Here is an 18,843-nt window from a genome sequence, read left to right as displayed (position 1 = left end):
TCATTCAAACAAAAAAGTCTACCCCGCCAGATGCTTCCTATAAAGAGAAACCTTATTCTATTACTCGGCTACCAATAAATTATTTATGGAGTGGGCTTAGAATGCCCACATTGTGCGCACTGCTAGAATTCTTAGCAACACTTGAAAGAATATTTGTCCTATTTATAGGTAAAGAAGTTGGTGGTTTTTTTTTTTTAATGAGAGGAAGGTAAATAAACCTTCAGAAGGTCACTGCAAATGCCAGACAAGCCCAAATGAATACAATGAAATACAGGCAACATCTTTTCTGCAACAACGTCAGCCTCATTTCTCTGCTTAATACCATTGCCCTCATGAAGTTTTCTCTGACTACCCCATCAGGCTGTACTGGGGTCCTTCTAAATGTTGCCACACACCCTCTAATTTTTTTATCATGGCAACTATCACACTGTATTGTACCAGTTGGGTTATTTGCCTTTCTACCCAATCCATCTCTAAGAGATGGGGAACCATATCTTTGTGTGTATTCTAGTCTAAAACATAAGAGATGGTCGCTAAATACCCAATGGCCGGATGAATGGACACATTTAAGAATTTCTTGAAGGCAAAGTGAGGCAAGGAGAGACCCACAGGCTTCAGAGTCAGACAAATCTGGTTAACATCACTCCATTGCTTTTTTTCTATCACTCTTGGAATAAAGCTTCCTGCCGTGGCCCCAGAGTTGTGTGATCTGGCTCCACTATCGGCCTCGGGTAGAGCCCTCACCCTCACCGCAACGCTCCAGCCTCCCTGGCCTCCCTTCTGGTCCTCACATAAGCCACCCTGTCTGCCTGCACAGCTCTTCCCGCAGCACTTCCCAGGGTGGCTCAGTCTCACTTTCCATCTCAGCTCAAATGTCAGCACCTCAGAGACGCCCTTCCTAGTCACCTGCTCTAAAGCAGACCTGTCTCCACCACCTCCACCAAGTTACTCTCTAACACAGACCTCTTGTCTTCTTGCTAGAGGTTGTCACAATCTGTATTCATACTATTTATTTACACGTGCGTTATTTACTATCATGCTTGTCATATGAATATAATCCACTTCTAGAGGGCAGGGACCTTATCATCTATCTGCTCATGGCTATTTCCCCTGAGGTTTTAGCACAGTGTCTGGAAAACAGCAGACATTTGTTGAATTTGTTGACATTCAACATTTGTTGAACGAATGAATAAATGAATGAATGAATACAGTCCAGACTACCTTACTAGCCTTATGACCTTAGTCAAGTTCATTTTTCTGTGTGCCTCAGTTCCTTTATCTATAAAAATGGGATTATAATAATGCCTGTTTCAGAGAGCTATTATAAGGATTAAAGGAAATTAATTGGGATGTTTAGTATTGTGCCTGGCACAGCATAAGAACTTAAAATATTAATATTCTTTTCATTTGTACTTTTCATCTGTACTTGAAACAAGTTCAAGAAATGAAAAAAAAAAAACTGAGTTGGAAACACTGGAAACAGCTTACCATACAGCAGTTATAAATACCTCAAAATATAAAACCCACCAAATATGACAGAAACTCAATGCTCAAAAGTAAGCTAGGGACTTCCCTGGTGGCGCAGTGGTTAAGAATCCACCTGCCAATGAAGGAGACAGGGGTTTGAACCCTGGTCCGGGAAGATCCCACATGCCGCGGAGCAACTCAGCCCGTGCACCACAACTACTGAGCCTGCGCTCTAGAGCCCGTGAGCCACAACTACTGAGCCCGCATGCCACAACTACTGAAGCCTGCGTGCCTAGAGCCCATGCTCCACAACAAGAGAAGCCACCACAAGGAGAAGCCCGTGCACCACAACGAAGAGTAGCCCCCGCTCCCTGCAACTAGAGAAAGCCCGTGTGCAGTAACGAAGACCCAACACAGCCAAAAATAAATAAATAAATAAAATAATAAATTAAAAAAATAAAAATAGTACTTTAAAAAAAAGAAAAGTAAGCTAACACAAGACTGTACCTGCCACATTCCGGCTCCTGCAACTCAAGTGTGACTGTGGAGCTGCAACATCTGAAATGGGAACCATCCCAACTTGATCATGGGGTGGAGCTTTCAGGAGCTGGAGCAGCCGCAGCTCAGCAGCGGGACAAACCCTGAAGGAGCTACTAGTTGGTCATTATGGCTTCCTCCCATTCCCACTTCCAACCCCACCCCCTATCAAAGGCCTTCCTAGCCTACAGCACATCAAAAAGGGAAGAAAAACAAAAGCCAACAACCTAAAAAAGAATCAGGACAACTCCAACCAACTGAACTCTCAGCAAGGTGCCTAACTCTGGCAATCAGTTTCAACGGCTTGCAAGAGCCTGGGCCTCCAAAGCTGAAGCTCACCCACCAGATCACCTTTCAATTCAAGGCACAAGGAATAAGAGCAGGGGCCCTGGGGTCAGCAGAATAGGAAACGGATGAACTCCCAATGCTGTCACTTGTAAGCCGCGTAACCTTGGGAAAACTAACACCTTTGAGTCACTGTTGGCTCATCTATAAAATGAGGATAAAAATCAATTACCTCACAGGGGTGTTGTGACAACTAAATGAGCTAAAGTACCTGGCAGAGCCTGGCACGGAGCAAGCAGAACACACAGGATAGCTTTCAAAAGGAATCCAGTTCTCACTAAGCCCTCAATACGCAGATCTTCGGGCCACTGTCAATTTTTTATCCTCTTTGAAAGTCCAAAAACTGTTAGACCATTCACCTAGACAACAAAAAAACCATGAAATCTTGCTGCCCAGAGTTCATCTCTGGTAAACAATACTGCATGTAAGGCAATTCTGCCAGCAGCAACTAAGTGAGGTTAGTACAATGAGGAAGACACTTCGGAATTAGTTTCTGATTCCAGTACTCGCCCCGTGTCCTCAAATCATCCAGAAAACTGTTACTAGGCAAACATCTATTTATTAACAAACAATACTGTAGCAATGACAGAATTTTAAAACCCAAATAACACTTGGAATACAACTATCTTACGAAAGCAACTCTATTTATGTTCTTTTCAGCCTTTGCTCATGAATACACATCTTTTTGTAAAATTATAACATAAGTGAATTTGTATAATCCATTGTTTTCCCCTAACATATCTTAAATATTTTCATGTTGCTGCATAATTCACATAATTATCACTTACAATGACTGCACTAAATTCCACTGAATTGATTCACAGTCCATCACTTAACCCCTTCTCTCTTGCCCACTTATGGATCCAGTGTGCTCTAGGAGAAGCCTACAGGCTTTACAACCAGAAAGACCAGGTTTGAACTTTGCCTTCTTTTTTTAAATGTTTTATTTTATTTATTTAGCTGCACCGGGTCTTAGTTGGGGCATGTGGGATCTAGCTTCCTGATCAGGAATCGAACCTGGGCCCCCTGCATTGGGAGCGCAGAGTCTTAACCACTGGACCACCAAGGAAGTCCCAATTTTGCCTTCTTTTTGTTTCTCAATCACGCTAAACTCATGGGCAAGTCATTAATCTCTCCAACCTCCACTTCCTCACCTGTGAAATACCTTCATCACAAGCTTGTTGCAATAAGCCAAAGAGATAACAAACGTAAAATATAATTCCCTTGTTCCCAATTTTTCCCAATTACGTACAATGTGGCAACAAACACCGTCATGCCCAGAGCTTTCTTCCTTCCACTGGGTTGTCTCCTCAGGACAAATTTTCCCAAAATGGATTATCGGGCTCAAGAGTAATATTATTTGTATGACCATCAAAATCTCTTTTCAAATGGCCTTCAAAAAGATTGTAAAGATTTCCTGTTATTGTGTAATGCTTAAGTTGTATGTCACTGTTTGAAAATTTTAAAACCTATAGTAGCTTGCTTAAAATTACAAAAGAGAAAAAAGCCTTCACACAAAAATAATTTTAAAATAGTGGATTTTGAACATTATGTCATTTTAGGAAATAGCAATAAAATTGCAACATCATTTTTCTGGACCACATTTATAGACAAAATTCATCACTTTGGATCATTTCCACAAATCTTTTAACTTGTTACTTGTAAAAAGTTACAAATAAAAGTTGAGTTTTGCTTCATTAAAAAAAAAAAAAAAAAAGATTGTAAAAATTTACACCGCCCAGCCCGCCATCTGGCCAGGTCTTTGGAAGGCATGGCTGGGACGTGCAGAGGTCCGAGAGCTCACAGCATTCGATCCAACACACAGGAGGCCATCCTACCACACAAGTGAACCTCTGCACGGAGCACAGACATCCCACAGCCAGAAGCCCAACTTGATTCCCAAGGCCCCAGGCACTGACAGGCCCCATCTCCTGCAGAGCCAGCACCCCAGGGTGGCGGCGACACCCACTCTGTCAGCTCCAGACTTGGCCTCAACCACGCCCACCGGCCTGCACCCCACGCGATTCTTGCTCTCCTGCCTGGTTCTAAAGGCGTCCCTGTTCTCCTTCTCAGCCTCCCCTCGCCCTCATCACTGCCTGCTCTCCTAAGACTGGGGCGTCTGTGTGCTCCCTCCCTGCTGCTACACTGCTCCAGCCACTTGATTCACGAGAACGTGGCAGCCACCCGCATCTGCTTAAGACCCGGGATACCAGGCACTGTCCTGGCATATGTTACTTCATCCTCACCACGGCCCTAGGAGTTAAGTATTACTTTTCCCATTTCACAGATAAGGCAACCAAAGTTTACAGCTTTAGTATCTTATACAAGGTCACAAATTCATCTCATCAACAAGAATTTATTGAGTGACTACCATCTTGTTCAGTTCGGTGCTGAGCACTAGGGACGAAGCAGAGGAGACACGTGTTAAGCACCCACACCAATAAAATACACCATTACAGTCATGGGACTCAGGGTGGGAAAGACTGGGCCCCGAGGGCCGGCTGGGTCCCGAGCGAGCTGGGGAAGGGGGTGAGGGATGGCCTCTCGAACAAGGTCACATTAAGGCTGAGAGGTGAAGGTCAAGGGGCCTGCCCCTCGGGAGGAGGAGAAAGGGCGGTCCCAGCAGAGCGAGGAGACGTGGGAAGGCCCAACTGCTCGGCTGAGAGCAGCCTGCGTGCTGCAGCACAAAGTGTACCGCCGATGACACAGCGCAGGGTGTCAGGGACCGTGGCAAGAAGTTAGGGATTTCATTCCAAAGCCAAAAAAACATCCCAGAAGGATCAGCCGAAACTGACAACTGGTGGGGCAGAACCGAGGGAGCTGTGATAGAATCCTCAGCTCAGAGGGAACAACAGCAGGCACTGGGCACCCACTGTGTGCCAGGCATCACGCTAGGTGCTTTCCACACCAGAACTCACATAACCCCCATGACGATTCTGAATGGAAGACCGTATCAGCCCCCAGGTCAGTTAGTGACAGGGCCAAGACCTAAAACCCAACTCTGGTCATCTCCAAGTGCGTGTCACGTCCCCGTACCACCGTGCTTCTGAAGCTTCAAGGGCCGTGCAGACCGGGTGGGGCTGGAGAGTGAAGGGGGTTATTCTCTGTGAGGAAGTAACCCACTACATGGAGGTTACAGAGCAAATCTGAAGATGCAAATCTCCTGGCCATTCCACAGATAAAACATTAAACTTGACCAACTGCCTCTTCTCAGACCAAGACTTTTCAACAAAAAGGAGTAAGGGCCTTGAAACGAGAACACCAGCACCTCAGGGCAGGTGGATTTGAAACAAGAGCAGCAGAGTCTCTCCTAAGGAAATAACCATATAACTGTACAAAGACGCATGCACCAGGATATTCACCACAGCTTTGTTTATAATAGTGAAGAATTAGAAACAATCTGAACGTCGCACAGGAAGAGATTACGTAAATTATGGTTCAATCCATCCCTTTGAAAACAAGTCTTTATGAACTTAAGACAGTCATTAAATAATACTAGCCACTTGTATCAACAGACGTGGAAAGCTACACGTCTCACTCTCTGCCACAGTAAAAACCAGAATTAAATGCTTCTACATACGGATAAAGATAGCTACCCGGGGCTTCCCTGGTGGCGCAGTGGTTGAGAGTCCGCCTGCCGATGCAGGAGACACGGGTTTGCGCCCCGGTCCAGGAGGATCCCACGTGCCACGGAGCGGCTGGGCCCATGAGCCATGGCCGCTGAGCCTGCGCGTCCGGAGCCTGTGCTCCGCAACGGGAGAGGCCACAGCAGTGAGAGGCCCGCGTACCGCAAAAAAAAAAAAAAAAAAAAAAAAAAAGATAGCTACCCGGACTGGACACGATGAACCAGATTCTGGGTCTCCCCACTTGCTCAAAACATTTTGAAAGAAACAAAGGGAGAGAGAGACAGAGAGAGAGAAACTGCAGTCTCTGAAACAGATCACACCAGGTAAGCACAGTCCTTTACAAAACACATCTCAGCCAAGCCTCCTCTGGTCCGGGGAGCCCCCCACTATAGTGGGGAGCCAGAAAGGCTCCCACTGAAGACCAAACTGATAACTGATCTGCCAACTAATCTGCTAACTAATCTGCCAACCTCCTGCTATAAGGCCTGCCGTGCGGGTGATCACACCTCAGCTGACGAGGGCACTAGACAATGGGTCACCAGTTTAAAGGCCCACAAGAAGGCTTTTACATGTCAGAAGAGGACTCAGAGTGTAACAGAAAGACCTCCTGTGCCAGAGGCCTGCGGTCAGAACCCAAAGAAGTCCCTCTGCCTCTCTGGGCTTGAGTCCCCGTGTGTCAGATGTAGGGCCTGGGTGAGCCGACAATGCCGGCAGACTTTCTTCCCAACACCTCCAGACCCCTCCTCCCCTTAGCTCAGGCATCATCCCTCCCCCCCACCACGACTCGCTGTAGTCTTTCAACCCATCACAGCGCCACCAGCCTCGCTCCCTCCTCCGTCCATGTAGTCACCAGCCTGGCCGATCTTTTGAAGCAGGATTCCGGTCACTTCCCTCCCCAGATTAAAATCCACCACTGGCTCCCCTTCATCTCCAGGAAAAAACTAAAAAGAAGCAGTGTAGCATACAGGAGCCTGCAGAATCTGACCCCTGCCTGCTTCAGTGGCCTCACTTCTCTCAGGCCCTCCATCCTACCGCCTCCTTCCAGCCAAAGGGAACTTAGATTCCCAACCTCCTCACACGCCGTCATGCCTCTCTCTACGTTGTCACACGTGAGCCCTTGTGCCTGGGGTGCTCTCTCAGTCCTCTCACCTTGGCTAACCCTAATCCCCACTTTTCCTGATGACCCTCCTCCAGGGAGGCTGCCCTAAGTCCCCTAGGCCAGGTTTGGGGCCCCTGCTCTGTGCCCCAGAGCACCCCGTACTTAACCCCTAGCACTGCACTATTTTCCTATCCATCTCCCTAACTAGACTGCAAGCCTCTTCACAGGGAGACTTACGGGGTCTTAATTTACTGCCAATTCCCTAGCCCCTGGCACAGCCTGGCACAGGACATATATTTGAAAATATTCACTGATGAATGGATGAACTCTAAGCAAAACCAGGAGGCCCGTATTTTGCTAGACCCTTGCTAGTAGACTCTGATGTTCAGATATCTGTCATCTAAGACTAGAATAAAAGAAACCACGAGTTTCCCCTTTAAATCAAAAGTATTCTAGTCCCCTCTTTAACATGCACGCGGACTTTAAAATTAGCATCAGATGCCAGGAGCATTTCCTATGAGCATCCCAACACAGAGATCACGCATTTAGTAGCTCAGGCCAGAGGAAAATGTTCAGTGTTTTATAAAGACCTGAAAGCGAGACACTGAGAACAGTGTGGTCATTTCAATTTCAACTGCAGAATTTGCTCTTGAAAATGCTACAATAAAAAATATCAATGCCATAAAAAACCTAACAGCAGCCGAAGGACCACAGTCATGAAGAAAAAACATAAATCCTAAAACATACTGGCAGAGAAGGCTCTCCCTCACCTTTAAGAAAATCAGTATTTGGGTCATCAAGAACACATCTGAGCAAGGGAAACGTGAATCACATGGCAGAGTAGACAAAAATAACAACAATAAATAGAACAGTAAGAAGGAGAAATAGGTAACACACAAAATGAACTCTGTGCTAGGCATATGTGTTTCACATATATTTACTCATGAATCCACACAACAGCCCTATGAAGTAGGAACTTGTAACATGTCCATTTTAAAGACAAAGAAAGTACAGAGAGGTTAAGTGACTGGCCCAAGGTCACCCAGCAGAAGTGGATGAGCAGGCAGTCTGGCTCCAGAGGCCGTGGTCCTCAGGCAGCACAGACTGCCTCTGAAAACAGCTTTGCCATGTTGCATCCCTCAGCCTCTGTTTCTCCTACATATAATAAAGAGGGTTGGATTCAATTCAGAGATTTCTCCCAGTTCAAAAGGCAGACAACAAAACGTGAAGCCAAAATTCTGAGATTCTGTTAAATTTTTCCATCTAGAAATAAAAATCAAAACTTAAATAACTCTGTATCTTGCAGAGCTGCTTCAATATTAAAGTAATATATATGAAGAGCTTAACGCTTCAAGTTCCCAGCTCAGAGCAAGAGCTCAATAAACAGTAGCTATTATTACTCTTATGATAAAACAGGAACAACCATTTAATAGTAGAGCACATTTTAATTATACACGATGTGGAATAATCAAATCTCATCTGTTTCAGGCCCCAGGCCCCACAGCATAGATCGGGTTGTAGAGTTGAAATTGTAACAACTCAAAGCTCAGAAATTACTTGTTTCCATTAGAGATCTGACAAGTCATTTCTTCAATTGGTCACTGGTGGTTTGCAGATAACTGATAGCAGTAATGAGTATTCTAAATTAAAACCAGAGACAGTACCACTCTTTTCAGGAAAGACAACTGGAGAGAGAGAAACATGATGGTGGTATGTCCTTCCCTCTGTGTCCTCCATCTTCTCTCTGATAAATATCTCCCGTGTCCTGCACGGTATGGATTTCATTTGGTTACAAATGAAGAAGAGTCTAGATCTTCCCATGACAAATGAGAGCGTTGAGCAGGTAACTTGTTAAGGAGAACTGGAATTAGGAAAATAACCTTCTTTTCCTGTTACTTGACAACAAACCCCGTCCACTAACAAATGAAACACACAATGCTGGAAGACAGTAAGCACTGAAGCCAAATCCATCACTGAGCAATCCATTCTTAGACAATCACCACACAGCACTGGGAACAGGCCGCTCATGTTTCATTCGACAGCAACAAAGATGCAGCCTGCAAAATGCAAGGAGGCCACACAGCGCAGCAAAAAGAATAACGGCTTTGGAGTCATTAAAAACCTGGATTCAAACCCCAGCTCTGTCACTCAAGTATGATGTGACCGTAAGCGAGCCTCCCCTAGTCTTAAGATTCTTTACCTGTAAAATGCGGATAATACAAAATACCTCCGTCACAGTGAGGATTCAATGGGGACCATAAATAACACGGCTTACATCACAGGAAAGCCCTTAATACATGTTAGTGCCTCTCAGCTGTGCTACATGGTGACATCCTCTTATTTGGGACACCAGAAATACACCAAACTCCCCAAGGCTGGAAACCACTGATCCTGTTGGAAGCCGTAACTGGCCTGTGTACAAAGGGCCGTCTGTGTAGGAATGTGAAGGTCACCCAGAGAGCACCCACGAGCTCTGGCATTCCTCCCAACCCTGGCCTTATCCAGTCTGGATGCTTCTTAAGAAATACAGCTCCCTCCTGGGTCTGGCTGGACAGTGGCTGCAGACGTGATTTGTGAGGGATGGTAATTTGGTATCTCCACTTACGTTTTCAAAGTCCTTCATGTTCCGGGCTCTGGTGGGAGACACCATTTCCTCCGACACATGCGGGAGCGCTATAAAAAGGTAAAACAGACACAGGAAAACGTCAGGTATGCAGACTGCCCAGCATCCCCATTAGGGAAGAAAAATAAAAATGACGAGCTTCCACGATATATTCTGTCTTGTGACTTGAGTCTACAGAAAGCTCGAAGCCATTGTATTTCAAACATTTACGAACTACTTGAACTAGCCCCAATGTAACAAGGTAAATGTCAGAAGATGAATCCGAAGAATACATGGGGCAAACAAAGGAGAACTGCCCCGCTATGTACTTCCTTACTGCTTGGCATAAAATTATTTTGCTGAACAGGATATCATCTTCACGTGTCAGCAATTAAAACAAACCATGTCTGACTGACTTGACAGAAGGGGTTGGCAAACTTTTTCTTAAAATGCCAGACAATAAATATTTTAGGCTTTGCAGGCCATACACAAAGCCTCAAATCTGTCCCAACCACTCAACACAAAAATAGCCATGGACAGTTCAAAAACAAAGAAGCTGTGATCCAATAAAAGTTTATTTTCAAAAGCAGGCAGTGGGTCAGAAACTGGCAAATCCTGCTTCAGAGTGATTCAAGACTTTGCCAGTACCCAAATCTTTCCACAGCTTCTTTAATTCAACAAACATGTATTACACCCCTCCTCGGCGCCAAGCACCACGCGAGGTGCTGGGGAAGCAACGGTGAGAGAGACGTTGATCCTGCACCCGAGAGGATCCCGATCCCGTGGGCAAGACGGAGATGTAAGCAAACTGCTCCACGCTGCACAAGTGCGTGGCGCTTTTCAGGTGTTGAGGAAATGTGTGCTGAGTGAATGAATGAATTCACTCTTCCCACAAGAATGCACTGAGGGCCTACTCTCTGCTTGGCACCATTCTAGAAACAAAACAAACAGAAGGAGCTGACAGTCTAGAAAGAGGAGACAGACAATAAACAAAACAATAGGTAGTTAGAGGATGTTCAAAGGTGATAAATGCTACGGAGAAAAATACAGTGGGCGAGGATAGGAAATACCAACAGCAAGGGTGGGGTGAGGACTTGCAGTTTCGAATAAGGTGGTTAAATTCAGGAACGGCTCACTGCGGAGGTGACCTCTGGGCAAACTTGGAGAAGGCACAGGGGAAAGGCCTGGGGTGGGAGATGCCCAGTGGATCTGAGGACCAGCCACGAGGCCGATGGACGCGAGAGCGATAAAGGGGCATATGTGGGTGAGCCAGGTGGGTGAGCCAGGCGCTGGCGGACAGGCTGGGTATGGCCTCACTGGCTCCTCTCAGGACGCCGAGGATTCTGAGCTCAGGAGCAGCCTTATGGGACTTGGGTTTCCACAGGCTCCCCCTGCCTGCCTCGCTGAGAACAGATTAAAAGGCGCTTTGAGAGAAACAAGGAGACCAGTTAGGAGAACACTGGGAGAATCCAGGCCAGGGGTCCTGATGGCTTAGACCAGGGAGGGAGGGTGAGAAGGGGTCTGACTCTGGGTACTTGTTAAGTAGCCAACGGGAACAGATGAAACGAAATGCAGTGAAATACATACGGTTCAGAGAGGAAAGCACACCTAAGGCAGCCTAGGGAGAGCCAAGGAGGCGGTGGGCTTGAGCTGAGTCATAAAGACTCAGGCAGGCAGCAGGCAGATGAGGACAAAGGCCCAGAGGAGGGAGCGGGCGTGGCGCTCGGCGCTCAGCATTCGGCCGACAAGCGGCTCAGGAGCGGGGCAGTGGGGGACTGTGCAGAGCCCCGTGCGCCAGACCGGGGGCACGCGGGTTGCCTTCCTGTTTCTCAGACGGGCTGTGCTGTCACCTGTGTCTGTGTCCCCACCTAGGTCCCACTCATTCTTCAAGTCTTGGCTCCAGTTCAGCTTCTTGGGAAACTCCGGCCCACCCCCCCTCCTTCATCTGAGGGTAAATCTCCTTCTCATCCCCTCTCCCAGCTCCTTTCACTTCTTCGCTCGTTACACTGACTGTGTGATCTGTCCTGATCATTCTTTAGCTGTCTGCCCTCTAGGCTTGATCGGAACCATGATCGGAATCCCAGCACTGAGCCCAGAGCCTGGCGTGAAGCAGATGTATAACATGGGCTGAATTACGGAGGAGGCCTATGAATTGTCTGCTCCTAACTGCCTGGGCAGGAAAAAGAGAAACCAGAACTGCGGGATTGTATGTTTGAAGTAAAAGTTAATAGGTTCTAAAGGAAAACCTGAGGGTGGCCTGTAAGTTAAAAGAGTCTCCAGCAATAAACCTTGTGAAACTTACATCATTGTCTGCTCTAAAACCTTCTTCCTTTTGCACATAATCTCATCACTTTGGGGGGGGGGGGAACAAGTCAAAATATCTCTAAGATATTTCAACTTGGCAAATTATTAGCACTTCCCACAGATACTTAGGATAGCATCCACTTTTTTCGGAAACAAAAATTATGAAGAACGCTTAGCAAAACCTAAACTGCAAAACAGAAAGTCTCCTCATGGTCCAGCTTCAACACAGCAGACTGCCTATTTCCTCAGCGCTGTCTCCTGTGGTCTAACCAACTATTTGTCTCCAAAGGGCAGGCCCGTGTAGGAATGCTGGGCCTCAGCGGGCAACTGGAATCCAGCAGCCTGCCAGGAAGGCCTCTGCACACTGAAGTTTGGACAGCAGCCCTCAGGGGCCTCCAGCCACTTGGCAGCAGGGACCAACAGATCCTCTGAACCTGACCGAGTCACCGATTCAACATCCAGCCTCCACTGGTCATTCAGTTCCGCAAACACTGGCTGAACCCCTATAAGCGTGGTAGCAAGAAATGAAACTCATGAAATATGGCCCAAAGGACATCAATTCCCCTAGTCCAGTGTTTATGAAAGGACTAAGTAGCAGGTCAATATGTATACAAAATACTGTGTACCTCCTGGGAGCACCAAGCCATGCCAGGCTAGCTCTGGGCCCTGGAACCATCAAAGCTCAGGCCCAGGCTCAAGGCCTGAAGGCCCTCGTGGCCTTGCGTCTACTTCCCTTGTTCTTACTTTGTGTACTTACCACCATTTCCCAAACCAGCAATGGGGCTGATGCCATCCAGGTCATCTGGTAAATTGGGAACAAGGCCACTAGGAGAGAATACGTGTGATAAAAGAAGAGTCAGTGTTTGAACAGCAGAGACTATCAGACGGACTGTCCGTCATCAGGTCACAGCCAGCCAGCTACCTGTGAGGCATGCAGTGCAGAGGTTAAGAACTCAGGCTTTGGGGCAGAGGTCTGGCTCTAACACTTAACAACTGAGTAAGGTCAGTCATTCATTCACACGTCAAGGGTTCTGTGGGCCACAGATGGGCTAGGTGCAGAGGCACCGTGCCAAATATAAGCTACTGATGTTCCTGAGTCTTACTTTGTTAATTCGTTACTTGGGGATACCACCCTCTACCTGTAAAGATTAAATGAGTTAATGTATCAATATATAAACACTCAGCACACAGTAAGTGCTCGCTAAATGCATCTAGCGTTGTTTTTGTCATTACTATTATTATCATTATTAATATGCCTATCACAACCAAAAACTAAGCTTCCAAGAATCAGGCACCAATTCGGACGCTTTAAGAATATCAAACAAAAATGCAAAACTCACTGATTCAAGAAGTTTTACTGGTTGAATTATAAAAACAGGTTCAGTGAGGATCTGGAGACACTGACAGAAAACTAAACCATAACAGGAGGTGTGGTTCAACACAAAACACACCTCCCTGGATTCTGTTCTAAGCTCTGCCACATACCTCTCCCAGCCTCGCTTCCTCCGTCTGTAAAAGGAGAACAGCAGCTACTCGATAGAGCAACTGGCAATTAACTGAGACAACAAGTGTCCGGCAAGTACCTGGCGTATCCTGAGTGTTCCATAAATGGGAGCAAAACACCCCGTCACCTTGAAACATACAATGCTCTATAACTTACAAAAGATTTACCATCGTGAGAATTGCCCAATCCCCTGAGGGTCTGTGCATTTCTCAGAGGAAGGCGCTAAAGCCCAGATAATTCGGCAGCCTACTCAGTCTCATGGCAGTTAAGTAGAGGACCAAGGCCAGAATCCGAGCCCTTTATGTCTAACCCCCAATAATGCTTCCCTGTCCCAAGCTGCAAACTAAGAGTTGATGGACGTGCAGCTTGACTTCCTGGCAGTTTGCTCTTTCCATTCTGTTCCTAGGACAATTTTGCCTGATAACCAAACTCTGGTGTTGGAATGAACCTTCAGGATCAGAACCAAGCCAAAAGCTGGATGTCGTAAAATTCCAACATCAAGAAAATGATTACATTAAAAGTGTCTGCTATGAGGATAACTGGAAAAAAAAAAAAAAACCTAAGTAGAATACGCCTTCAATTATTGAAAAACAAAATACATGTACACTAAAGACACCTCAAATCCTTCTTGGAAACTAGGTGGGCTTTAAATATATATAACAACTGAAATATTAAAAATCATAATTTGCAGGGAAATGAGAGATATTTTCCTCCTTTTTAATTTTACAATTCTCAATTTCCTCCAATAAGTATTACGAGAAGGACAAACTCCATTTTCTAAACTGAACTGTAAAAATTAAAATCAAGTTCGATCACCACCCTTTGCAGATGGTGGCCCAGTGGCCCAAGATCACAAACCAGGTTACTGGTCAAGCTTAGCCTACAGTCTGGTCTCTACATTCCCAAGTTTGGGGTTCTCTCCACCACGGCCATTAATTTACTACTATTGGAGGAAATGGCCCATCAGTTACTCAAGCCAAGGTCAATCACTGTTGTAGACCACATGGCAGGCAAAGCCAAAGAATTTGGTCTTAGGCAAATTTCCAACAGGCAACCAGCGAAGTCTGAAAAATGACATTTGACACCGCAACTGAGAAGAAACCACTATTTAATGCAGCAATTCCGGCCTGGTTCCTGCCAAATTTCCATTTGGACTTTACCTGCCCACTTTTTAAATGCCATGAACCTCTGTCATGCGCAGTCTCAGTCAGTTCCAGCCACACCTCCACCTTTAAGAATTCACCTTTTTGTATCCCATTCTGATCATTCACTCTAGGCCTGAGAACTAAAGTTGGGGCTTCATGGGGCCCCACCTGTAGTCAAAACTAGGCAAGCAAAGGAAAAGGGTTTAGACATGATTTTGTCATGGTATGGATGGGGGAGACTAAGGCCCAGAAAGGGAAGGAACATATTTGCTCAAAATCACAAGCGGGGGCTTCCCTGGTGGCGCAGTGGTTGAGAGTCCACCTGCCGATGCAGGGGACAAGGGTTTGTGCCCCGGTCCGGGAAGATCCCACATGCCGCGGAGCGGCTGGGCCCGTGAGCCATGGCCGCTGAGCCTGCGCGTCCGGAGCCTGTGCTCCGCAACGGGAGAGGCCACAACAGTGAGAGGCCTGCGCACCGGGTGGGGGGAAAAAAAAAAAATCACAAGCGGTTGGTAGTAAAGCTGAGACCAAAATCCCAGTGTCTCCGTGTCCTTGACACTCGCTAACCAGCGTCCGGGCTGCCCAAAGCTCCTACTCAATGGGGCACATAGTCAGGGCCAGTTTCCTCGCATGCAAAACACAGCATAAGGGTAACCACTACCCTGCAGGGGCACCGCTGAACAGACCCCACGCTCAGCGACAAGCAGCCTCCCGCCTACTACTCACCACAGCCCTTCAGTGGTAGGTGGTAGTTTTTAGATGTTGCCATTTTTTTTTAATGAGGAAAAGGGAGGCCCAGGAAAGTTAATAAGCTGAAAGACCAAGCTGGCCTGACTTCAAAGCACGTGTTCTTAGCCTCTACACCACCCTGGCCCCCGCCAGCACCTTCCTCAAGGGGCTGTGGCGAGGTCCCCATGAATCGAGGCAGGGCCTTCCAGAGTCTGCACAGCGCACGGCCATGTGGCTGCTTCCTGTCCACTATGTGTCGGGTAAATGAACGAACGCTCACCTGCGCTTCACCAACCACTTTACCCTCCTAGCTCGCTCCACCGCCACCCAAAAGGGGCGATCTCCTGAGCCTGTACATGGCAGCCAACAACTGTCCATCCACGCAAGGTCCAACAAGGATGGAACATTTCACGGACAAAGTGTTATGAGAGCCGTGGACGGACTGGACATCACATTCAGAAAACAACTATACCAAGTACAGTCTTGTCTGTCTTTCAACAACTTGTTTTTCATTCTATGTCATGTATTCTTAATGAGAGAAAAATATATATAAATACAAAATAGACAAGTTTCAAGTTCTCCTTGACTACTCGCTCCCATCTTGGTCTCCTCCTAAGAGGTAACCACTCTTGTCAGCAAGACATTCCAAACCTTTCCCTATGTATGTACTTGTATATGCAGCATCTTTTCTTGACTAATGTGTCCTAAAGATGTTTTCATGACAGTACAGATCTACCTCAGTGTTTTTAACTCCTACAAAGCAATGTACAGCAGTGTCTGCAAATTTTATTGACCCCAACCCATAGAAGGAAATATATTACCCTTCATTCTTGAAATTCTTTCTATTCTGTTCTACTCAATTTTTTTTTTTTAATTCTGGTTGCAACCTACTACATTCAGTTTCATGAGTTGCCAATGGGTCACAGTCTGAAAGACACTTGAGAAAAGATGTGTATTTACCAGGTCTCCTGATGGTAATTCAGTGTTTCTAAATTGTTCCTTTTACAAACAATGCTGGATCTCCTTATACAGGTCTCATTGTGCACATGTGTGAGGATTTCTCTAGTCAGATAGATAGCAAGAAGTGGAATTGCTGGATCTAAACACATTCACATTTTTTTAATGGGCAAAGGATCTGAAAATATACAAAAGGCTAATAAGCACATGAAAAAATGTTCAACATCATTAGTCATTAGGGAAATGCAAATCAATACCACAATGAGATACCCTGTCACATCCCCAAGGATAGCTATAAGCAAAGACAAACAATAACAAGTGTTGACATGGCAATGGAGAAATAAGAACCCTCATATACTGCTGGTGAGCGTGTAAGGTGGTGCAGCCACCTTGGAAGAGAGTTGGGCAGTTCCTCAGAATGTTAAACATACAGAGTTACCATATGACCCAGCAACCCTACTGCCAGAGAAACAAAAATTTATGTCCACACAAAAACTTGTACCCAAATAAGTGTTTATAGCAACATTATTCATAACAGCCAAAAAAGCAGAAACAACCCAAATGTCATCAACCAATGAATGAATAAACAAAATATGGCATCAACACATGTATATAATGGAATACTATTCAGGCACAGAAAGGAATGAAATACTAATACATGCTACAACATGATGAACCTCACTAAAGACCACATATAGTAAAATCCCATTTATATGAAATGTCCAGAATAGGCAAATCTATAGACAAAAAGTAGATAGTGCTTGCCTAGGGCTGGGGGGAGGGGAAGGAGGAGAAATGTGGAATGTTATAGACTAAATGTTTGTGGCCCCCCAGAATTCATATGATGAAACCCTACCCACCCCACCCCCAAGTGATGGTATTAGGAGGTGGGCCTTTGGGAGATAGTTAAGTCTAGATGAGGTAATGAGGGTGGAACCCTTGGGAATGGGATTAGTGCCCTTAAGGGTTCCCAGAGCTCTTGCTTCCTCTCTCTGCTCTCCACCATGTGAGGATACAATGAGAAGTATCAATAGGTAGTCTGCAACCCGGAAGAGGGTCCTCACTAGAACCTGACCATGCTGGCACCCTGATCCTGGACTTCCAGTCTCTGGAACTGTGAGAAATAAACTTCTGTTGTCTATAAGTCACCCAGTCTATAGTTTTTTTGTTACAGCAGCCCAAGCTAAGACAGGGAGCGAATGTTAATGGGCACAGGGTTTCTTTTTTGGATGATGAAAATGTTCTAAAATTAAGATTATGGTGATGACTGCACAACTCTGTAAATATACTAAAAAAAAAAAACATTGAATAGTATGTTGCAAATGGGTGAACTTTACGGCATATAAATTAGATTTATATCTGTTAAAAAAGCTGTTAAAAAAAAAAACCACAAGGCACATTTTTAACGCCAAACTGTGTTCCACAAAGACTGTATCAGTTGACACTCTGTTGTGCACTTTTTCACACAGTGATTACAAAGCAGCATTTTACTACTAAATATGGAGCCTATATTCATGGTGTTTATCTTTTTAAACGGAGACTGAACAAAATTGATTCATTCAACAAATATTTGTTGAGCCTCTACCATGTGCCAGACACAGTTCTAGGGCAGATACAGTGGGGAAGAAGCCAGACGTGCTGCCTGCGCTCACTGAGCTAACACTGGCGACGGAGAACACCTCCTCAAACCTCACAGCCTAGGGGTACCTCTGGTCCAAGGTCGGCCTTGGATTAAGCTTTCAAGCCTTCACCAGAAATTTCATTCCACCATCCTCTTTCTCAACCTCCTTCTACAAAATCCATAAAGGCACTCTTTGCCTGAGAAAGTACAAACTGTGTACAAAGCTATAAGAAACATGTCTTTTTGGTCTGCCCCTAACGGGGCAGCAAGCACTTAATGGCCATGTACTTGAGGAACCCATAGATGTACAAGCCTGGGCCAGGCCTTAGGAAGCTCACAGGGAGAGGCAGAATCCTGGGCATGAAAACAAATGGGTAAACCCAGGGGTGTGGGCACAGAGGACTTCATCCAGGAAACAGTACAACATGGTAACGGTGAAACAAAAACAGCCAACATTTAATGTACTCCCCAGTCGGTGCTAGGTACTTAATACATACAATCTTGCTTCATCCACAAAGTCACCCAACAAAACAGATACTATCGCTGAAGAGAAACTGAGGATTAGGAGGGTGAAGCGAATTACTCAAGCAGCACAGCTAGTGACTGGCTGAGGCAGGATGCAGACGCAGACATCCTGCCTACAAAGTGCAGGTTCTTTTGACACCATCAGGCAGGCCCTAATGAAGGGCCTTAGCTCAGGTGAGGCTCCAGGGGCCGGAGCTCTTGGGGCACCCACAGGTGATCAGGTTTGGAGAGAATAACACACACTGACCTAATTCAACAGAAGTCCAAGGACAAACTGGACTCTGGTCTAGTCTCTAAAACTGGGGCTTGGATGTTAGCAAGCAGAAGAGTACTCATGTTAGCATAAAAAGAGATTTTACTGCAGGGATTTTTCTCATCCACT

The 18,843-nt window shown here is 45.9% G+C and overlaps 1 protein-coding gene across 6 annotated transcripts in view; it reads right to left on the bottom strand.

The window, feature by feature from the left end:
* CDK5RAP2 (CDK5 regulatory subunit associated protein 2) overlaps positions 1 to 18,843 on the bottom strand; it is a 182,118-nt gene that overhangs the window by 159,813 nt on the left and 3,462 nt on the right. For all 6 annotated transcript variants that reach the window (XM_082843508.1, XM_082843511.1, XM_082843509.1 and 3 more), the window contains exons 2-3: positions 12,738 to 12,805; positions 9,680 to 9,747 (exon numbers count right to left, since the gene is read on the bottom strand). In XM_082843508.1, coding sequence (XP_082699634.1) covers positions 9,680 to 9,747; positions 12,738 to 12,805 — 136 coding nt within the window. The remainder of the gene's footprint in view (positions 1 to 9,679; positions 9,748 to 12,737; positions 12,806 to 18,843) is intronic.

The sequence above is a fragment of the Leucopleurus acutus genome (assembly GCF_964270905.1).
Source record: "Leucopleurus acutus genome assembly, chromosome: 7".
Lineage (NCBI taxonomy): Eukaryota > Metazoa > Chordata > Mammalia > Artiodactyla > Delphinidae > Leucopleurus > Leucopleurus acutus.
This window is presented reverse-complemented; position numbering and strand designations above follow the sequence as displayed.